Here is a 23,464-nt window from a genome sequence, read left to right as displayed (position 1 = left end):
CTCTTTTTCTTTAACGTTTCTATGGGAGACCCAGACCATGGGACGTTCTAAAGCAGTCCATGGGTGGGAATAAACAGACAAACTGAGAAGCAGGCGAAACCTAACTTCACAAATGGGCGACAGACGCCTGAAAGATGCGTCTGCCCAAGCCCGCGTCTGCCAAAGCATGAGCATGCCTTGGGTAGTGCTTCGAAAAAGTATGCAGACTAATCCGAGCGGCAGTCTGACAGACCTACTGAGCCGTAGCCTGGTGCCTGAAAGCCCAAAAGGCACCGACAGCTCTGATCAAGTGTGCCCTGATCCCCGGCGGGGAAGGCACTTGAGTACACTTGTAGGCATCGGAAATGGCCGACCTAAGCCAACGAACCAGGGTCGGCTTAGATGCCGAGAGACCGCTACGCTGACTAGTGGTCAGCACCAGAGAGAGGTGCACCGCCTAATAACGGCGGTGCGAGACACATAGATCCGGAGCGCCCGCACGAGATCCAGGATATGCAACGCTTCTTCAAAGCGATGAACAGGAGCCGGACAAAAGGAAGGCAGGAAAATTGCCCCGGATAAGGTGGAAGCAGTAACCACCTTAGGGAAAAAGTCCGGAGTCGGACGGAGACCACCTTGTCTTGATGAAAAAGACCAAAAAAAGGGGGTGACTCCGAAGAGAGTGCAGCCAAAACTCTCTGGCGGGAAATTATGGCCACTAGAAAGATTACTTTCTGTGAAAGATGAAACAAAGAAACCTCCCTAAGAGGCGCAAAGGGGGGTTTCCGGGAACCGTGAGGACCGGATTAAGGTCCCAGGGCTCCATAGGCCGCCGGTAAGGCGGAATGATGTGAGATGCGCCCTTGAAGGAGCGCACCGGAGCCAGCCGGACGATACGCCGCTGGCACACACTGACAGAGCCGAGACCTGTCCCTTAATGAGGGATAGTCCTAGCTGTAGACCGGACTGTGGAAGGGACAGGAGGGTCGGCAAGGCCAAAAAGGCCAAAGGACACTTTGGAGCTCGAGTGATAGTGGAGATGCCTTCAGGAAGGATACCAGAAGTCGTCAAGATCCAGGACTCAAAAGCCACGCCGTCAATCTGAGAGTCCAGAATTCTGGCGGAAAAACGGACCTTTTGAGAGAAGGTCTGGACGGTCCGGAAGATGCCATGGCAACCCAACGGACAGATGGAGCAGGTCAGGGTACCAAGCCTGCCTGGGTCAGTCTGGAGTATGAGAATGACCGGACGGCCCTCTTTACTGATCTTGCGCAGGACTCTGGACAAGAGCTAGAGGGTGAAACATGTAAAACAGACGAAACTGGGACCAAACATGAACCAGTGCATCTGCCGCAAAACCTGAGGATCGTGGACCACGGTTGGGCAGCTGAAATAGTCTGCCTCACAGTTTTCACATCTAGGATGTGGGCTGCGGATACGGTGGACTAGGAGTCCCTCGTCCACTGAAGAATGCGTTGAGCCGCCAACATTGCCAGGCGGCTGAGTGTCCCGCCCTGGAAGTTGATGTAGGAAAACGCTGTCACGTTGTCCGACTGGACTCGAATGTGCCTAGCCGCCAACAGATGGTGAAAGGCTTAGAGAGCTAGAAATACAGCTCTGATTTCCAGCACATTGATCCAGAGGGCTGATTCGGACAGAGTCCAAGCGCCCTGCGCTCCACGGTGGAGATATACTGCTCCCAAGGCGGATAGACTAGCATCCTGGTGAGGATCACCCGGGACGGGGCCAGGAAGGAGCGTCCCTGAAACAGAGTGGCCGAAGCCACCACTGAAACGAGCCCCTGGTCTGTGGCGAAGCCACCACCCCGTGGAAGGAGGAAGTTCGCTTGTACAGCGGAAAACATCCAGTCTCAGAGGACGCAGGAGAAACTGGGCAAGGAATCGCCACCATCTGACCAGCACCTGTATTCGGTGCCTGATAGAACGACGTCGACCGCCAGCGGAGGGACTACTGTTCGACTAAGAGCAGCTTCACAAGTGCCGACAGTCTCGAATTGCGTCCCTGGGAACCTCTGGTTCGAAGTCAGAGTGGACTTGGACAGAATGACAAGCCACCCGAATTGGTTAGAGTGGCGAGAGTGAGCGAAGCACTCTGCTAAGAGTCTGCACTGGATGAAGCCCCGACAAGAAGACCGTCCAGGGCAAAAGATCACTGCCAATCCCTAGAGGTGCAGGACCCTAATCACAGCTGCCCCAATGAGAATACTCGAGGGGCCGTGGCTAACCCCAAGGGAAGAGCCACGAATTGGACCACTCCGATTGCAAAACGTAGCCAACGCTGGTGTGAAACTGCAATTGGCACATGCAGATAGGCATCTCTGATGCCGATGGCTGCTAGGGAATCTCCTTGGGTTCTTGATTGATCCGGTGAAAAACACACGGAACAAGACCGAGACTCCATGTGAAAACGCCACACCTGACCATGCTTGAAAAGCTAAAGATCCAGGTCGGAAGGCACCGCCCTCTTCGGGGACTAGGAATAGATTTAAGCAGAAATCTCAGAATCGTTCCCAGTCGAGAACCGGTACAATTACTCCATTGGCCTGCAAGAAATGCCACGGCCTGTGAGAAGGCAGCGGCCTTGGAGCCGGGGGGAGTTGACAGAAAAAAATCTGTTTGGCGGGTGGATAGAATTCCATCCTGTAGCCATGGGAGATATAATCCCGCACCCACTGAACGGAGACGTGTTAAAACCATACGTCGCCAAGTGGGAGAGCCTGCCACCGACCAAGGACGTTGTTGGCATGGCTAGATAGCACGGAGGAAGCTGACTCAGTGGCAGCATCTCCTGCGGTCTTCTGAAGACGCAGCTTCGAGCGCCATTTGGGTCTATGAACCTTGGCCGAGCTAGTGGACGAGGCCGAGGGCTTAGAGAACGATCAGATGGAGGAACGAAACAACCGAAACCTCAACTGATTCCTGCCCTGGACAGGTTCCCTGGTTTAGGTTTGTGGCAAGGAAGAACTCTCCCCGCCAAGAGCTTCCTTAATTTCATCCAGTTGGTTCCGAAGAGACTGGTCCCAACAAAAGGGAGCCCAGCAAGGAACTTCTATAGAAGCATCTGCCTTCCATTTCCGAAGCCACAGGAGCCTGCGGATAGCGAGGAAAGTAGCCAAGGCCACCGCCGTGCGGTGTCCAGCATGGCAGACGTGGCATAGGATGAAAAGACTGAAGTTTGGAAGTTCAGGCAACCATTTCGGGCAGAGTCCCTGTGAGGGAATGCATCTCCTCTAGAGAAGCAGAGAAGGCTACAAAAAAACCGCACTGCTGTAAAGCTGAGGAGAACGAAGCTCCTGCCGCCCCCATACAGATTTGGCCAGAAGGACAACCTGGCGGACCGCAAAACCTTAAGTGAGGAGCCATCAGCCACTGACATAACGGTCCGGGCTGAGCCACCTGAGGTGAATGAGCCCACTTCTTGACCACCATTGGTGGACAGGGAAAAAAAAGGCCTCAGAATCACGCTTCATGGGAAGCGACTGTCAGAGCGGACCCTGGGCTTGGTCACAGTGGCCTGAAAACTGGAGTGGTTAAGGAACACACATTGTGTTCTCCTAGGCAAGGTAACTCCGGCGGAGTGAGGTCCAGTACAAAATTAATGTACCGTGGGATCCTTATAGAGGTGCCGTCAGCCACTGATACAACTATCCGGGCTGAAAGTCTAGACACCGGAGGGACCACCCTTGGCGAATGAGCTCACTCCTTGACCACCTCTGATGGGAGGGGGAAACAGTCAGCAGAACCCCGCTTTGGGGTCTGACAGGACAGGCTGTGGGCTTGGACACAGTGGGCTGAAAACTAGAGTGGTTAAGGAACACACTCCTTGTCCTGTTAAAGGTATACTGATGCCTTTCTGCCAGCGGGGAATACTCCCCTGATACAGGCGGATGGAGGTCCAGTACAAGTATAATGGACGCAATCCAATCATTAGCATCTGCGTCACCTACGGACGGATCAATGGTACATAAAGTAGCGTCCGAGCCCCTGGTAGAGACATCCTCCTCGTCCAGTGAGTCAGCTCGTAATCAGAGCTGCGGGACGGGGAGGACAGGGGACCCTGCGTCTCCCTGTCAGGAGGACGGGTTCTGAGACCAGAAGGAGAGTCCTCTGTGAGCTTTGCTGAGCGAGCTGTAGCAGAAAACGCCCTGAGAAGGGGGCTGCATGCTCAGCAGATTCCGGGACAGCCGACCCCTGGAAATAGGGAATTCTAGCCAAACCAGGGGTCAGCCACCGAAGCCAGAGCAGCTGGAGGGACCACTGATGAGCCTCCAGGCTGAGGGGCCACTGTGTTTATGAGCTCGGTACAGCCGTACGAGACTACATGCAGTGCATAATAAAAACAGCCTGCAGCCTCGCTCTGTGAGACATGCTGCAGAGGTGGGGGCTCTGTCCTAGAATGGCCCCCAGCATATATAAACAGATAAAATAAGCAGCTGCACAAACCGGAGGTTGTGGCTGCCAGATCGTTTAAACAGACATTTCTGTGCCCTCCAGTCCCTCAGCCCAGGCCCCCACTTGTCACAATGTGGAATCTCTGTGCCTATGCAGGCACAGAGAACGCTGAGAAAATGGCGACCGGAGCGAGGAGAGGGGGCGGGGCCTACTCAGAGCGGCAAATGAGGTAGCCAGGGGAGGGAATCCTTCCTCAGTGAGGAGTGTCCCTTCCCTGTTCTGCACAGCCGCTGGGCGGAGCCACACTGTCCCTCTGCCTGACTGACATGCAGAGGCAGTGGAAACCGAAACTAGGCCTCAGGCGAAGCCGGGGCCTAGAGTAAAACATGCGGCCGGCGTGCAGGCACCATCGGCGCGGTTCTCCAGTGAAAACTGGAGAACCGGCCGGAAACGTTAACATAAACATAAAACACACTCTCCCCAATAAATAAAGTATAAAGGACCCCTGGAAAGACCACTTTCTGTGGTAATAACGTCTCATATACTTAGCTTGTGAGACGCAGGTTGCCAGGTCCCTGGGGGGTGATAGCTCCGTCCAGCAGGATCCTGAAAAAGGGCTGCGGATGGAGACCGGTCTCCTGCAAAGCAGTGAGAACCGTGTTGGCTCCCACTTCAAGCCAGAGCCCCAGGGGATGGTGAAGGAGCGAGGCATGAGAAGGCTCCAGCCTTGGAAAATCAACCTTAACAGCACCGCCGACACAGTGGGGTGAGAAGGGACATGCCGGGAGTCCAGCTGGACCCGCTTTTCTTCCAAATCTTTGATCCAAAAGGAAAAATCAAAAATCAAAATCAGAGAATGCATGTGTGTGTGACCTCCTGAAACACAAAGCATTGAACTGGCTAGGACTGGCTAGCAGGGGGTGTATATGCTAGGAGGGAGGAGCTACACATTTTGAGTGTAGTACTTTGTGTGTCCTCCGGAGGCAGTAGCTATACACCCATGGTCTGGGTCTCCCATAGGAACGTTAAAGAAATTTAATATCTGAGAGCTCTGACGAGGTCTAACGAATGCAGAGACCTTTCGACCCTATGAACCAGGTGTGGACAAAAGAAAGGCAGAACAATGTCCTCGTTCAAATGAAACGGGGTAAGAACCTTTGGAAGGAAATCCGGAAGGGGGCGCAGAACCACCTTGTCCTGGTGAAAGATCAGAAAAGGCTCACGGCAAGAGAGTGTTGCTAGCTCCGAAACCCGTCTGATGGACGTAATTGCCACCAGGAATGTTACCTTCCAGGACAGAAGAGCAAGGGAGGATTCCTTGAGGGGTTCAAAGGGAGACCTCTGGAGACCGTCCAGAACAAGGTTGAGGTCCCATGGTTCCAGCGGCCGTTTGTACGGGGGAACTAGATGGGAAACGCCCTGGAGGAAGGTCTTGACTTGCAGTTTATGAGCCAGGCGGCATTGGTAGAAGATTGAGAGCGCTGAGACCTGCCCTTTAAGGGAACTGAGAGCCAACCCCGCTTGCAAGCCAGACTGTAGAAAGTCGAGAATTCTGGAGATGGCCAGAGGCATAGGCTGGACGTTAGTTGCCCTGCACCATGAAAGGAAGATTTTCCACGTACGGTGGTAAATGTGGGATGAAGCAGGCTTTCGGGCGCTGATCATGGTGGAAATAACCGCGGGGGAGAATCCCGCTCTTAATACCCAGGTCTCAATGGCCATGCCGTCAGCTTCAGGGCTCTGAAGTTCTGATGGGAAATGGGCCCTTGGGTCAGCAAGTCTGGGATGTCTGGAAGGCGCCACGGTGCATCTGTGAGCATTTGTACTAATTCGGTGTACCAGGCGCGCTTCGGCCAGTCCGGTGCCATCAGTATCACCGGGACTCCCTCTGCCTTGATCTTCCTGATTACCCACAGCAGCAGGGGTAGAGGTGGAAATATGTAAGGCAGGCGGAAGTGGTACCAGGAGCAGACTAGAGCATCTGCACCGATGGACTGCGGGTCGCGTGACCTGGCTATGAACGTGGGTACCTTTGCATTCAGTCTTGAGGCCATTAGGTTCACGTCTGGTGTGCCCCAGCGAGTGCAGATGTGTAGAAACACATCTAGGTGGAGAGACCATTCTCCGACGGCCAGGCCATGGCGACTTAGAAAGTCTGCTGCCCAGTTCTCTACCCCCGGAATGTGTACCGCTGATATCACTGATCCCGTCGATTCGGCCCAGCTGAGGATCTTGTGGGCCTCGAGATAAGCCGCTTTGCTGCGGGTGCCCCCCTGCCGATTGATATAGGCTACAGCTGTCGCATTGTCCGATTGGACTCGAATCTGACGACCCGCTAGCAAAGGGCAGAACGCCCTGAGCGCGAGGAAGATCGCGCGGAGTTCCAGGATGTTTATGGGTAGGAAAGACTCCTGGGGCGTCCAACGTCCTTGAGCAGTGTGGTGCCGGTACACTGCTCCCCAGCCTAGGAGGCTGGCGTCCGTGGTCAGGACCAGCCAGTTCACTGGGAGAAAAGATCTCCCCTTCAATAGGGATAAGGACCGAAGCCACCAGCGGAGTGCGTACCTGACTGAAGGCGTCAGGTGAAGATATCTGTCCAGGGAGAAGGGGCTCTTGTCCCAGGCCGCTAGAAGGGCTAGCTGCAGAGGGCGGAGGTGCAGTTGAGCAAAGGGTACTGCTTCCATAGCCGCCACCATCCTGCCGAGCACTTTCATGCTGAATCGAATGGAGCGAGACGGAGGACGTAGAAGGCAGCGTACCGCTCGTTGAAGAGCGATCGCCTTGTCCTGAGGGAGAAGGATCAAGCTCCGACGGGTGTCCAGGGACATGCCCAGGAAGGTGATGGATCGTAATGGGAATCGGGGATGATTTGTCCAGATTCACTAGCCACAGGATAGGGTGTCTACAGTGATCTGTACGCTGGTTGAGCAGTCACGGAAGGAGGGGGCCTTGATGAGGAGGTCGTCCAAGTAAGGGAGAACGACTACTCCCCTGGCGTGAAGGACGCTCATGGCGGCCGTCATGACTTTGGTGAAGACCCTTGGTGCGGTGGCAAAGCCGAAGGGTAGAGCTACGAATTGAAAGTGGGAGTCCTGAATTGCGAAGCGGAGGAACTTTTGGTGATCTGGGGCGATGGGTATGTGCAGGTACGCGTCCTTTATGTCTATGGAGGCGAGGAATTCCCCTTCGACCATGGATGCAATAATGGACCTTAGGGACTCCATTCTGAATCTCCGTACGTGCACGTTTGTTTAGGTGTTTGAGGTTCAGGATGGGTCGAACTGACCCATCCTTTTTGGGGACCACAAAGAGGTTGGAATACAAACCCCCGAACTTCTCGTCGTCTGGGACAGGTATTATCACTCCTGCTGATTGGAGCGAGTGGATTGCTGAGAAGAAGGGAATTTTGTTACTTACCGTAAATTCCTTTTCTTCTAGCTCCAATTGGGAGACCCAGACGATTGGTGTATAGCTACTGCCTCCGGAGGCCACACAAAGCATTACACTAAAAAGTGTAAGGCCCCTCCCCTTCTGGCTATACACCCCCCGTGGGATCACGGCTGCTCAGTTTTAGTGCTAAAGCAAGAAGGAGGAAAGCCAATAACTGGTTTAAACAAATTCAATCCGAAGTAACATCGGAGAACTGAAACCGTTCAACATGAACAACATGTGTACCCGAAAAAAACAAAAATCCCGAAGGAAACAGGGCGGGTGCTGGGTCTCCCAATTGGAGCTAGAAGAAAAGGAATTTACGGTAAGTAACAAAATTCCCTTCTTCTTCGGCGCTCCATTGGGAGACCCAGACGATTGGGACGTCCAAAAGCAGTCCCTGGGTGGGTAAAGTAATACCTCAAGTTAGAGCTGCAAAACAGCCCTCTCCTACGAGGAGGCAACCGCCGCCTGCAGGACTCTTCTACCTAGGCTGGCGTCCGCCGAAGCGTAGGTATGCACCTGATAATGTTTGGTGAAAGTGTGCAGACTCGACCAGGTAGCTGCCTGGCACACCTGTTGAGCCGTAGCCTGGTGTCGTAATGCCCAGGACGCACCCACGGCTCTGGTAGAATGGGCCTTCAGCCCTGATGGAACCGGAAGCCCAGCAGAACGGTAGGCTTCAAGAATTGGTTCCTTGATCCATCGAGCCAGAGTGGATTTGGAAGCCTGCGATCCTTTGCGCTTACCAGCGACAAGGACAAAGAGTGCATCCGAGCGACGCAGGGGCGCCGTGCGGGAAATGTAGATTCTGAGTGCTCTCACGAGATCCAACAAATGCAAATCCTTTTCATACCTATGAACTGGATGAGGACAAAAGGAAGGCAAGGAGATATCCTGATTGAGATGAAAAGAGGATACCACCTTAGGGAGAAACTCCTGAATCGGGCGCAGCACTACCTTGTCCTGGTGAAAAACCAGGAAGGGAGCTTTGGATGACAGCGCTGCCAGCTCGGATACCCTCCGAAGAGACGTGACCGCTACCAGAAAGGCCACTTTCTGTGAGAGCCGAGAAAGTGAAACATCTTTCAGAGGCTCGAAGGGCGGCTTCTGGAGAGTAACTAGTACCCTGTTCAGATCCCATGGATCTAACGGCCGTTTGTACGGAGGGACGTTGTGACAAACCCCCTGCAGGAACGTGCGTACCTGAGGAAGTCGTGCTAGACGCTTTTGAAAAAATACCGATAGCGCTGAGACTTGCCCTTTAAGGGAGCCGAGCGATAAGCCTTTTTCCAAACCAGATTGCAGGAAGGAAAGAAAAGTAGGCAATGCAAATGGCCAGGGGGACACTCCCTGTGCCGAGCACCAGGATAAGAAAATCTTCCACGTTCTGTGGTAGATCTTAGCAGACGTGGGCTTCCTAGCCTGTCTCATGGTGGCCACGACCCCTTGAGATAATCCTGAAGATGCTAGTATCCAGGACTCAATGGCCACACAGTCAGGTTCAGGGCCGCAGAATTCAGATGGAAAAACGGCCCTTGTGACAGTAAGTCTGGCCGGTCTGGTAGTGCCCACGGTTGGCCGACCGTGAGATGCCACAGATCCGGATACCACGACCTTCTCGGCAGTCTGGGGCGACGAGCAGGGCGCGGCGGCAATCGGACCTGATCTTGCGTAGCACTCTGGGCAAGAGTGCCAGAGGGGGAAACACATAGGGCAGTCGGAACTGCGACCAATCTTGCACTAAGGCGTCTGCCGCCAGAGCTCTGTGATCGCGAGACCGTGCCATGAAAGTTGGGACCTTGTTGTTGTGCCGGGACGCCATTAGATCGACGTCCGGCCTTCCCCAGCGGCGACAGATTTCCTGAAACACGTCCGGGTGAAGGGACCATTCCCCTGCGTCCATACCCTGGCGACTGAGGAAGTCCGCTTCCCAGTTTTCTACGCCGGGGATGTGAACTGCGGATATGGTGGAAGCCGTGGCTTCCACCCACATCAGAATCCGCCGGACTTCCTGGAAGGCTTGCCGACTGCGTGTCCCGCCTTGGTGGTTGATGTATGCCACCGCTGTGGAGTTGTCCGACTGAATTCGGATCTGCTTTCCTTCCAGCCACTGCTGAAAGGCTTGTAGGGCAAGATACACTGCCCTGATTTCCAGAACATTGATCTGAAGGGAGGACTCCTGCTGAGTCCACGTACCCTGAGCCCTGTGGTGGAGAAAAACTGCTCCCCACCCTGACAGACTCGCGTCTGTCGTAACCACCGCCCAGGATGGGGGTAGGAAGGACCTTCCTTGTGATAATGAGGTGGGAAGAAGCCACCATTGAAGAGAGTCCTTGGCCGTCTGGGAAAGGGAGACTTTCCTGTCCAAGGACGTCGACTTCCCGTCCCATTGGCGGAGAATGTCCCATTGAAGTGGGCGCAGATGAAACTGCGCAAACGGGACTGCCTCCATTGCTGCCACCATCTTCCCCAGGAAGTGCATGAGGCGTCTTAAGGGGTGCGACTGGCCTTGAAGGAGAGAATGCACCCCTGTCTGTAGGGAACGCTGCTTGTCCATCGGAAGCTTCACTGTCGCTGAGAGAGTATGAAACTCCATGCCAAGATATGTTAGTGATTGGGTCGGTGACAGATTTGACTTTGAAAAGTTGATGATCCACCCGAAAGTCTGGAGAGTCTCCAGCGCAACGTTCAGGCTGTGTTGGCATGCCTCTTGAGAGGGTGCCTTGACAAGTAGATCGTCCAAGTAAGGGATCACCGAGTGTCCCTGAGAGTGCAAGACTGCTACCACTGCTGCCATGACCTTGGTGAAAACCCGTGGGGCTGTCGCCAGACCAAATGGCAGGGCTACGAACTGAAGGTGTTCGTCTCCTATAACGAAGCGTAGAAAACGCTGGTGCTCTGGAGCAATCGGCACGTGGAGATAAGCATCTTTGATATCTATTGATGCTAGGAAATCTCCTTGAGACATCGAGGCAATGACGGAGCGGAGAGATTCCATCCGGAACCGCCTGGTTTTCACGTGCTTGTTGAGCAGTTTTAGGTCCAGAACAGGACTGAAAGAGCAGTCCTTTTTTGGCACCACAAACAGATTGGAGTAAAAACCTTGACCTCTTTCCTGAAGAGGAACAGGGATCACCACTCCCTCTGCCCTTAGCGAGCACACCGCTTGCAGAAGAGCATCGGCTCGGTCAGGATGTGGGGAAGTTCTGAAGAACCGAGGCGGAGGACGAGAACTGAACTCTATCCGGTACCCGTGAGACAAAATGTCTGTTACCCACCGGTCTTTGACCTGTGGCAGCCAAATGCCGCAAAAGCGGGAGAGCCTGCCACCGACCAAGGATGCGGAGGGAGGAGGCCGAAAGTCATGAGGCAGCCGGCTTGGAAGCGGTTCCTCCGGCTGCTTTCTTTGGGCGTGAGTGAGTCCGCCAGGAATCTGAGCTCCTCTGCTCCTTCTGAGTCCTTTTGGACGAGGAGAATTGGGACCTGCCCGAACCTCGAAAGGACCGAAACCTAGACTGTCCCTTCCACTGCTGAGGTTTGCTTGATCTGGGCTGGGGTAAGGAAGAGTCCTTACCCTTGGACTGTTTAATGATTTCCGCCAATTGCTCACCAAACAGCCTGTCCTGAGATAATGGCAAACTGGTTAAGCATTTTTTGGAAGCAGAATCTGCTTTCCATTCTTTTAACCATAAGGCTCTGCGTAAAACCACCGAGTTGGCGGACGCCATTGACGTACGGCTGGTAGAGTCCAAGACCGCATTGATAGCGTAAGTTGCAAACGCAGACATTTGCGAGGTCAAGGACGCCACTTGCGGCACTGATGAACGTATAATCGAGTCCACCTGCGCCAGACCAGCTGAAATAGCTTGGAGTGCCCACACGGCTGCGAATGCTGGAGCAAACGACGCACCGATAGCTTCATAGACAGATTTCAACCAGAGGTCCATCTGTCTGTCATTGGCATCTTTAAGTGAAGCCCCATCTTCCACTGCAACTATGGATCTAGCCGCAAGCCTGGAGATTGGGGGGTCCACCTTTGGACACTGGGTCCAGCGTTTGACCACGTCGGGGGGAAAGGGATAACGGGTATCCTTAAGACGTTTGGAGAAACGCTTATCTGGAGAAGCATGGTGTTTCTGGACTGCTTCTCTGAAGTCCGCGTGGTCCAGAAAAGAGCTCAATTTACGTTTGGGATACCTAAAATGGAATTTCTCCTGCTGTGCTGCTGCCTCCTCCGTTGGAGGAGAAATATCCAGCAGTCTATTGATGGCCGCTATAAGATCATTCACCATGGCGTCACCATCAGGGGTATCCAGGTTTAGAGCGGTCTCAGGATTAGACTCCTGATCCCCTAGTTCTGTCTCATCATACAGAGAATCCTCTCGCTGAGACCCTGACCAGCGTGATGACGCCGAGTGTCTCTCCCAGCGAGCTCGCTTAGGCTGCCTGGGACTGTCGTCCGAGTCCGAGCCTTCAGCCTGTGATGTCTGGGACCCCCTTGGAGCACGGATTAGTTCCAACTGAGGGGGGCCTGAATCAGCAGTGCCCATGGTCTGAGTGACCGGCCTGGACTGCAAGGTTTCTAGAATTTTTGTCATAGTCACAGACATCTTATCAGCAAAAACTGCAAACTCTGTCCCCGTCACCGGGGCAGGGTTCACAGGCGTCTCTGCCTGGGCCACTACTAGCATAGACTCCGGCTGACGAAGTGGCACAGGGACCGAACATTGCACACAATGGGGGTCAGTGGAACCTGCCGGTAGATCAGCCCCACATGCGGTACAGGCAGCATATGAAGCCCGTGCCTTGGCACCCTTGCTTTTTGCGGATGACATGCTGTTGTCTCCTCAGAGCAATATAGGGGTATAAGCCAAGAAGCGACCGTACAGTGCAATATATATATATATGTACAAACAAAAGTACACAAAACAACACTGTGGCACTAGTGGGGTCAGCACTTAGGTGCTGCTTACCGCCCGCCTAATAGCGGGTGTGTGGTCGCCAGAATCCCCTGTCTGGGTCTCCCAGGGCTATGTCCGTTCTCCAGCTCAGACTGCGTGCAGGAATGGCTGCCGGCGTCCTGTGAAGAGGGGCGGGCCGTGGGCGTGTGCAGACAACGAGCGGGAAACTGGCGTCCCACTGTGCCCAGTGAGAGGGCTGGAGTATGTAAATAAGACTCCAGCCCTCGGCGCTGCTATTGTACAGCGTCTCTCCCCTGCCCTGACTGACAGGGCTGGGGGCGGGAACGAACGTAACTAGGCCGCAGAAGCCGGGGACTAGATTTATCAGCGCTGCCGTCGTAAAAGCACGGTCGGCGCGAAGTCCCCGGCGCACTACAAGTCTCAGCCGCGCCGCTGTCTCCATGGCGGCCGGCGCGGTCGTTCCCCACATAAACTCACTCAGCTAAGCTGCAGTGAGTAAAACCCAGGCGCACAGCGCTACTGTCCCCGGCGCACTAGAACGCCCAGCAACGCTGGAGTGTGTCTGTGCCTGTCTGCACGGGGACACAGAGTACCTGAATGTTGCAGGGCCTTGTCCCTGATGGTACCCAGCTCCGTATCCAGCAGGATCTCCGGGTCTGTGGATGGAGCCCGGCCTCAGAGTCTGGAGGCCGGTAAGATCCCACTTCACCAGAGCCCTCAGGGGGATGGAGAAGGAAAACAGCATGTGGGCTCCAGCCTCCGTACCCGCAATGGGTACCTCAACCTTAAACACCGCCAACGAAAGTGGGGTGAGAAGGGAGCATGCTAGGGGCCCCTTAGTATGGGCCCTCTTTTCTTCCATCCGATATAGTCAGCAGCTACTGCTGACTAAACAGTGGAGCTATGCGTGGATGTCTGACCTCCTTCGCACAAAGCTTGAAAACTGAGCAGCCGTGATCCCACGGGGGGTGTATAGCCAGAAGGGGAGGGGCCTTACACTTTTTAGTGTAATGCTTTGTGTGGCCTCCGGAGGCAGTAGCTATACACCAATCGTCTGGGTCTCCCAATGGAGCGCCGAAGAAAAAAGCTTTGCGTCGTTTTCGAGTCTTTGGGGGGGTTTGAGAGAAAGAACTGACTCGGGGGTCGGGTCCGAAATTCTATGTGGTAACCAGAAGACACAAGGTCTCGCACCCAATTGTCGTCTGAGGCGGCAGCCCAGATGTGTTGAAAGAGCCACAGTCGACCTCCTACAATGAGTGTGTCTTCCGGGGCGCCGAAGGAGTCATGAGGGGGGGAAAAAACGTCGTGGCCGAGTCTCCCTAGTCCTGGACTGTTTTGGTCTAGGCTGCCATGATGAAGTGGGTTTTGGGGAGAGCTGAGAAGGTCGGTCCCTGTGTAGTCCGCGGCTTGTGGCGGGGAGAGCACGGGATGTCGACCAACCAAATGAGTTCCGAAAGAAGCGGAACGAGGACTGTGGACGTCTGGTGAAGGTCGTCCTGGACTTCAGCTGGGGGAGGGAGGTACTCTTTCCTCCCGTGGCATCAGAAATGAGCTTGTCCAGACGTTCGCAAAACAATCGGTCTGGAAAAAAGGGAAGGCCCGTGAGAGACTTCTTGGAGGCAGAGTCCGCTCGCCATTGTCGGAGCCAGAGAGCTCTACGGATGGCTATGGTATTTGAGGTGGCAAACGCTGCGCAGGTAGCAGTGTCCATGGAGGCCTGCATGAGGTACTCCGCCGCAGCGGCAATTTGAGCTGTTACCTCTGTGAAGGTATGAGTGAACTGGGATTCCTCAAGCAAAGTGTTAAGGGATTCTGCCCAGACCGAGATCGCCTTTGCGACCCACACAGAGGCAAAGGAGGGCGAGAGGGAGGAACCCGCAGCCTCAAAAGCAGAGCGGGCGAGGTGCTCCACCTGTCTGTCTGTCGAGTCCTTGATGGAGGAACCATCGGGTAAAGACAGGAGCGTCTTTGTGGTAAGGCGGGAGACTGGGGGGGGGGTCGACCGAGGGCGGATCGGCCCAGCCCTTAGGGGCAGGTGAGGCAAAAGGGTATCGGGACTCCATGAGTTTTCGGTTACCGAAGCGCCTGTCAGGCTTCTCCCTTTGCTTTGTGAGGATATCCTGAAACTTTGGGTGATCAACGAAAACCTTTTGGGGTTTCCTTGCCCTCTTAAAGGAGACCGCATGGCCATGGGCTCTTTTCCTGATCCCTGCAACCGGTGAAGCATGTGCCCGGATTACCTCAGAAGGATCCTCCATAGGGGTATCCTCAGGCTGCGTTCCGTCCAGGGACCCAGAAGGGTGTGGAGGACGACATTGCATAGCCAGCACCAGGTTCTGTGACAGTTTTTCCATGGATTGGGACAGAAACTGTGCCCATTCCGGTGGGCTGGGAGCCCTAGGCTCTGGGCTAACGGTTGCGGCGGTGGTGGCAGGGGGGTCTTGGGGGGCTATAGGGGCACAGGACTCACAGAGAAGAGGTGTGTTTTCGTGGTAGCTCAGCGAGGCAGGCAGTGCAGGCTGAATAATAGACTATGTGGGCCTTAGCACTCTTAGTGCCCTTAGAATTCTGCATGTACCTAATAGGAGTATGCCAGGAGGGGGAGCAATGCTCAGCAGAGCTACAAGTGAAGCAAGCACCTCACCAGAATCAGCCGATGGCCCTGTCCTCAAGAAGTAGTAAGCTCTATGGAGATCTTCGCACGCTTTCCTGGGGGAAGAGGTGGGGCTTAGTGCTAAAAGAGTCAAAAGAAGTCAGTGTGCCCCCCCCCCTGCTGTGGGTAGTAAAAAACGGAGGGAAGGGAGCTTCTGATAGTTTTCCTCCCTCTCCCTCCAGTCAGCACACAGCTTGTCACTGGTGGTTATCAGCCGGCTTTTGTGCTAGAGCAAATAAACAGCGTGAGTCCATGAGCTCTGTGCCCTCCCCCTGCCACCAGGATATTATCTGTGCAGGACTTTCTGCAAACAGGAGTGACTTCCCCCCTCCTCCAGCCAGCAAGCTAGAGAAAAGTTAACACTGTGTTCAGGATCCTGGGGGCTCTCCTCCTTGCAATCAGCAAAGGACTTTCTCATAATAAATACTGTAAATTCAAGCTTCTGACAGTTTGCAGTCCTGGGAGCCTTCCCTGCACCGTCTTTTCTCCCTTTGTCTGGGAAACCAGTCAGGGGGGATCTCACCTTAAACACTGCTTACGTCCAGGCAGTGAAAATAGCAGAGTCAGCTTGCTGTGTCCGGTCACAACGGTGGCATATTCAACTCTGAGCCTGCAAAGAGGGGCTGAGGAATTGGGCTATAGGGGCACAGGCCTCTACCCTGGGCTTTGGAAAATCGGTGTCTGTGGAACCCGTCGTCCAGCCCAGGGTCCAGCGTCGCAGGAGGGGGTACGTGGAGGCGACACTCCACGTTCTCGCCCGTTGATGGTAGTGGGAGATCGGTCCCAAAAGGAAACCGTTGCCCTCAAAAAATAAACAAACCTTGAAAGGAAGTGCCTCCTACAGACACTAAGCTAAAACTGAGGTTGCCTGGCCCGGCCAGGGGGTGTATACTGCAGAAGAGGAGCTATGCTTTTGCATCTACTTAGTGTCCTCCTATGGATAGGCAGCATAACACCCATGGTCCTGTGTCCCCCAATGAGACGTCAGAGAAAAATGCTGTGCGCACTCGACGGATTTTGACAGCTACAGGTTTTGCTGCGGGATTCCCGCAGCACAAAGAATTGCATGTCACTTTTCCGCAGGTAGCTGCGGCATTTCAGCATAAGACCACAGAAAAAACAATACCTCTAAAAATATTTAAGTTTTATTTAGAAAATTATAAAAAATGACAAACAGTGTCTCTCTAAAAATACATAAAGGACAACACAGTGCCAGTGAGATGTTGGGAGGAGATAGTTTCAGCGTGAAAAGGATAGCGATAGATAGATATTCACAGAGTCGTCAGATTACTGATCTCATAGCCTTTATTGACCCTTCCTGACGACGGAGGGTGTCCTAAGTTACTGGACACTCCCCGTTCCGGGTGGCTGTCCCTCCCTGTCCCTATCTCTAGAGGTATTGTTTTTTCTGTGGTCTTATGCTGATACCATACCTCGGTTCTATATTTATTTGTGGTTCTAGCTGCGGCATTTCACTTATGTAATTGTAAAATCCTGCAGGCAACCACCTGCGGAAAAACCGCACCAAATCCGCAACAAAACATGTGAATTTTGGTGCGGTTTTTTTTGCAGTTTTTTTCCGCGGGTGCGGAAATCTTTCAGAGCCTGCAGAATTTTCTTAACAAAATTCCACTTTATAGTGCGCACAGGGCCTAATTATTCCACAGTACAGCCACAAGGTAAATGAAATTACAGTTCTTAAATATCCCAATGGACAGTCAACTGAATGCATAAATGTGCAGTTAGCTCCAGAGCATAATACTGTTTAAAGGGAAACTGTCATCAGGTTTTTACCCATAATCTGAGAACAGCATAACGTAGGGGCAAAGATCTTGATTCCAACGGTGTGTCACTTTCTGGGCTACTTAGTGCAGCTTTGATATAAATCACTGATTAATCAGTAGATCATTTGAGGACTACTTGGCCTGGTGCTAGGCAGTCCAGCATATTCATGAGCTCTGTATAACTGCAGCCGAGGAAACATTGATTTTATCAAACTGACAGCAAACAGTTCAGTAACTGACATCACTGGAATCAGGATTTCTGCCCCTACATTATGCTACTCACAGATGGGGAGCAAAAACCTAGTGACAGGTTCCCTTTAATCTTGGTAATACATTATTGTAAATCTGGCACCACCTATTAATTCAAAATTCTATAAGGTTTCTAAAAATTGATTTTTCTAAACTCAACAGCCACTTTAACAATGAGAATAAAGTCACACTAAAACGCAAATCTCACAAATTTAATAGTAGGAATTAGGAGACCGTTAGAGTCTTACCTTTGCCATAATGTAGACTGCACATAAAAGCAGCTGATCAATGTGTCTGTCTTTCATCAGATCTGTGCAGTGAACCAGCGAGAACTCAAATAGGGTCCAAATCTTGCGCCTCAGATCATTACACAAGTCAAGCTTCAAACACAAGTCTCTCAGACGAACACTGGCCAAACGATACACCTACAGATGACAGTACGATTAGAAATAATCCAAATTGAGATTTTGTACACAAAAATAATAGAGAAAAAATATTACCCCCCCCCCCCCCCCCCCCCAAATAAACAAAAACATACCTTCCTGAAGAATAGCGCTAAAGAGCCAGTTTTCTTGGGCTTGTTTGCGGATGTGGAGCAGACATCTTGAGTTCTAAAGCCCTGACGTTTAGGGCTGATCAATGCCTGTGCCGTCAGTGGGACCTGAATGCCATTTTCACTTTGCGACTGTGGATAGGCATTTACTGACTGTGAAGATTGTTGACCACTTTCATTCTGAACACCTTAAATAAAGGTCATGTTACAAAATATATAATGATAAATTGTGGACACTGAAAATGTCCCAAAATGATCCTTGTGCAAGACAGTGATCAATTACCTGTTACATTCACCTTCTGTCCACACCATAGCGTTTTCACTGGGGACACGCACATTTGTTCCGAGGCCTGACAGGGAACAATTCTTATCCTGGTAATCTCTGGTGTGGTGTGTAATCTTTCTACTGGAGACGCCTTCGGCCCATCATCCCCAAATAGTCTCCTTTTAGCACTGCCGGCAGAAGGAGAGTTGTATCGTTCATGGACAGAAAGTGGCGATAGCGGCTGCAGATCTGAAAAATTAACAGTAATATGCTTAAGAAACTCATCATCACGATTAAAGAAAGTGTTTCAGATCTAAGACCTGGAAATCAATAAAATGAAAAAAAGATACTAGATGTATTAATCCCATTAATCAAATGCTTGTCTTTGAATGGGTTTAATATGGTTTTCCTTGTGAGTATCCAGATAAAAAAAACGAGAATTTTGTTTACTTACCGTAAATTCTTTTTCTTATAGTTCCGTATTGGGAGACCCAGACAATGGGTGTTTAGCTTCTGCCTCCGGAGGACACACAAAGTACTACACTTAAAAGTGTAGCTCCTCCCTCTGAGCTTATACATCCCCTGGGAGAACCAGATCTAGCCAGTTTAGTGCAAAAGCTGAAGGAGAATAGTCACCCACAAGTAAAACAGAGCAAGAACCGGAACAACCGGAGACTCTGTCCACGACAACAGCCGGTGATAACACGCGGAACAAGAAATTGCCAACAGGCAACAGGGAGGGAGCTGGGTCTCCCAATACGGAACTATAAGAAAAAGAATTTACGGTAAGTAAACAAAATTTTCTTTTTCTTTATCGTTCCTATGGGAGACCCAGACAATGGGACGTCTCAAAGCAGTCCATGGGTGGGAATAAACAGAAAAACTAAGAAGTAGACGGAGCACAAACACAGAGAAACAAGGGCAATGCTGTCAAAGGTCACAAAAGGACCACTGAAATAAACGATATGCCAACTTTTGCAAAAGTATCAAATTTATTAGATTAAAGTATATAGCAAAAGAAGTAATATTACATGCACATTAAAAGAATCATAAACACTGATCAGGCTACAGCAGAATCAGAGCTGTCTCTTTCTCATCGGCGGATGAGACAAGGGAATTCACTATCAGACATTACATCTCTTGCAATACGGATCATGTCATCTACCTTGCCAGATGTGGCTGTAATCTGCTGTATGTGGGCCTGACTACTCGCCAATTCCGCGTGCGTACACGCGAGCATGTTAGAGCCATTATAGCAGCAAGAGAAGTGGATGACCTGCAATCCCTAAGGACGATTCCCCGGCATTATAAGTTGCATCATGATTGCAACCCTGCATCCCTTAGAGTGCGGGCCATTGATAGGCTACAACTGGGCTCAAGGGGCGGCAATTACCAACAAGCATTGTCGCGCCTTGAGTGTAGGTGGATTGTCACCCTAGGTACAATGGCACCCGGGGGACTCAACGAAAAATTGTCATTCGCCCCCTTTTTATGATTGTTTCACATTTTGGATCTAGTCTTCAGCTGAGTATTTTTGTCATGCTCTGGATTTTAGTAGTATGCCCCCGTGTCCTTTTTAAAACATTCTATTAATGTTGGTGTGTTGTCCTTGTTTTCCTGTGTTGTTTTAATTACAGGCTTTGGCTTTGGCATTCCATAGGTCTCCCGCTCCATGGATTTGCTTGGTCGGAGGTTCCATTATTCCCTTTTCCCTCCTGTTGTGGGATCTTTCCTGGATATACCTCTTCGGAATTTTGAGTGACTGCTTCATATCCGTCGCTTTTTGCCTGCTTTAGATTCCCACTTGGAGAAAATGATCGTGGTCAGTTCCTTTGATGCTGGCTAATGGAACCCCGGACACATGGAGGATTAGTTTATTGCATCTATGGCATTCCAATATATAATGATGATGCTATGCCTTGGAGATAAGAAACAACATTCGGCACCTTTTCCTGTGGATTATGGACTGAGTGGGGGTTCAGGGAGCCCTTTTTTTGCTTATCATTATGTGAACTTTTTCTCACTAATTATACCATCTAAATTGTTGGCAGCTGTATTATGTTCAACATGTGTCATGTGTTATACTTTCAGAATTAGTGCCTCATATATGTGGGGATGGTATTTTCATCTTTTCCTATGTGACTAGTTCATCTGTATTATTGACAGCTGCATTGTCATTTTTGGCAGATATTACGTGCTGTATTATATCTGCGGCTGCTGTGTATAGGGAGGGATGTTCTCCCCATTAGCACGCTCCCCTCACTTATCCTTACTCAAACCACGTACGGTGCAGACCTGGTCTCCAGTCATTGTGTTTTGCCCTTACTTTTGCCCCCTATGGTCATGGCCGCTCCAGCGGTACGCACGTGCGGCGTCACTCCCATCATGTCAGCGTCGGCCGACCTCCACACGGTGTGACGCGCGCATCCTGTGTGACGACACGGGGAATTGCCCGCGTCACTTCCGGGAGCGCCCGATGACGCGGCCTCTGACCGGAGTCCCGCCTCATGTGCGGCCAATGGCTGTCAAGCGGCCTTGACAGCGGGATATTTAAAGACGCTTGCCAGCCTTACTCACACCACTTCACAGCCCCCCGAAGAAGTCATCGAAACGTGCGCGTCGGGGCACGTTTTTCTCGGTCCCGGCTACCTATGGGTGAGTGCGCTGAGGGGAATGGTTTTCAGCTTAATTGTATTTTCGTCTTGGCTGGCCCTCCCTTCTAGGGTTTTGGCCCCTCGGAGTGATGAGTAATGAAAGGTTACTATGTCTGTTACCCTATATATGTGTGGCAATGCCGTTTGGACTTGAATACGAGTTTTTCATATATATGAATGGGTAACTCTGGCTTTTACATATATAACTCTGAGGTACCTTCCGTTTTTGATGATATGAGGTTATTTGCACTCCCCATATGGTCTGGTGATCTTTTTCATCTGTGATTCTGCTGTAGCCTGATCAGTGTTTATGATTCTTTTAATGTGCATGTAATATTACTTCTTTTGCTATATACTTTAATCTAATAAATTTGATACTTTTGCAAAAGTTGGCATATCGTTTATTTCAGTGGTCCTTTTGTGACATTTGACTGCATTGCCCTTGTTTCTCTGTGTTTGTGCTCATACATATTGGGTGCAGTCTTTTTTAATATGATAAGATTGGTCATACATCTAGTCCCTGTTTATCTGATTTAAGAAGTAGACGGAGCCTAACTTCACAAATGGGCGGACAGCCGCCTGAAGGATGCGTCTGCCCAAGCTCGCATCTGCCGAAGCATGAGCATGCACCTGGTAGTGCTTTGAAAAGGTATGCAGGCTAGTCCAAGTGGCAGCCTGACAGACTTGTTGAGCCGTAGCATGATGCCTGAAAGCCCAAGAGGCACAGACAGCTCTGGTCGAGTGTGCCTTGATCCCCGGCGGGGGAGGCACCTGAGAACACTGGTAGGCATCCGAAATGGTCGACCTAATCCAACGGGCTAAGGTCGGCTTAGAAGCAGAGAGGTCCTTGCGCCGATCTGTGGTTAGCACAAAAAGAGAGGTGCACCGCCTAAGAGCAGCGGTGCGAGACACATAGATCCGGAGAGCACGCACCAGATCTAGAGTATGCAACGCTTTTTCAAAGCGATGAACAGGAGCCGGACAAAAGGAAGGTAGGGTAATGTCCTGGTTAAGGTGGAAAGGAGAGACCACCTTAGGAAGAAAGTCCGGAGTCGGACGGAGAACCACCTTATCTTGATGAAAAACCAAAAAAGGTGACTCCGAAGAGAGTGCAGCCAAATCGGAGGACTCTCCTGAGGGAAGTTATGGCCACTAGAAAGACCACTTTCTGTGAAAGACGAAACAAAGAAACCTCCCTAAGAGGCTCAAAGGGGGGTTTCTGCAAAACCGTGAAAACCAAATTGAGGTCCCAGGGGTCCAAGGGCCGGTACGGTGGAATGATGTGAGACGCGCCCTGCATGAAGGTGCGGACCTGAGCCAGGCGGGCGATACGCCGCTGGAACAGCACTGACAGAGCCGAGACTTGTCCCTTGAGAGAGTTGAGCGACAGCCCCAGATGCAGATCGGACTGTAGAAAGGACAGAAGGGTCGGCAAGGAAAAAGGCCAAGGAGGATGGCCGGAAGAGCGACACCAGGACAGGAAAATTTTCCAAGTCCTGTGATAGATCTTGGCGGAGGAAGACTTACGGGCCCGAGTCATAGTGGAGATGACTTCAGGAGGAATACCAGAAGCCGTCAAGATCCAGGACTCAAGAGCCACGCCGTCAATCTGAGAGCCGCAGAATTCTGGCGGAAAAAACGGACCTTGTGAGAGAAGGTCTGGACGGTCCGGAAGATGCCACCATATCTCCACGGACAGATGGAGCAGGTCTGGGTACCAAGCTCGCCTGGGCCAGTCCGGTGCAATGAGGATGCCTCGACGGCCCTCCATTCTGATCTTGCGCAGGACTCTGGGCAAGAGAGCTAGAGGGGGAAACACGTAGGACAGACGAAACTGGGACCAGTCTTGAACCAGAGTGTCCGCGGCGAATGCCTGAGGATCGTGGGAGCGAGCCACGTAAACAGGAACTTTGTTGTTGTGACGGGATGCCATTAGGTTTACGTCCGGAGTGCCCCATTTGCGGCAGATTGACTGAAAAACTGCCGGGTGCAGGGACCACTCGCCACTGTCCACGGTTTGACGGCTGAGATAATCTGCCTCCCAGTTTTCCACGCCTGGAATGTGGACTACGGATATGGTGGACTTGGAGTCCTCCGTCCACTGAAGGATGCGTTGTACCTCCAACATTTCCAGGCGGCTGCGTGTCCCGCCTTGGTGATTGATGTAGGCAACCGCTGTCGCGTTGTCTGACTGGACTCGAATGTGCCTGCCCGCCAACAGGTGGTGAAAGGCTAGGAGAGCTAGCTAGAAGCACAGCTCTGGTTTCCAGCACATTGATCGAAAGGGCTGACTCGGACGGAGTCCAAGTGCCCTGCGCTCGGTGGTGGAGACATACCGCTCCCCAGCCGGATAGACTGGCATCCGTGGTGAGGATCACCCAGGACGGGGCCAGAAAGGAGCGCCCCTGAGACAGAGAGGGGCCGAAGCCACCACTGAAGAGAGCTCTGGTCTGTGGCGACAGAGCCACTAACCTGTGCAAGGAGGAAGGCCGCTTGTCCCAACAGCGGAGAATGTCCAGCTGCAGGGGACGCAGATGGAACTGGGCAAAGGGAACAGTCTC

General features: G+C 52.1%; 1 protein-coding gene across 1 annotated transcript in view; it reads right to left on the bottom strand.

Moving 5' to 3' along the window:
- Window positions 1-20,020, bottom strand: part of LOC142312763 (retinoblastoma-like protein 1) — a 78,072-nt gene extending 58,052 nt beyond the window's left edge. Inside the window, exons 1-4 of the mRNA XM_075351751.1 lie at window positions 19,885-20,020; window positions 18,268-18,498; window positions 17,970-18,172; window positions 17,680-17,856 (exon numbers count right to left, since the gene is read on the bottom strand). Of these exons, the coding sequence (XP_075207866.1) occupies window positions 17,680-17,856; window positions 17,970-18,172; window positions 18,268-18,498; window positions 19,885-20,020 (747 nt within the window). The remainder of the gene's footprint in view (window positions 1-17,679; window positions 17,857-17,969; window positions 18,173-18,267; window positions 18,499-19,884) is intronic.
- Window positions 20,021-23,464: the final 3,444 nt, after the last annotated feature.

The sequence above is a fragment of the Anomaloglossus baeobatrachus genome, chromosome 5 (assembly GCF_048569485.1).
Source record: "Anomaloglossus baeobatrachus isolate aAnoBae1 chromosome 5, aAnoBae1.hap1, whole genome shotgun sequence".
Taxonomy (NCBI): domain Eukaryota; kingdom Metazoa; phylum Chordata; class Amphibia; order Anura; family Aromobatidae; genus Anomaloglossus; species Anomaloglossus baeobatrachus.
This window is presented reverse-complemented; position numbering and strand designations above follow the sequence as displayed.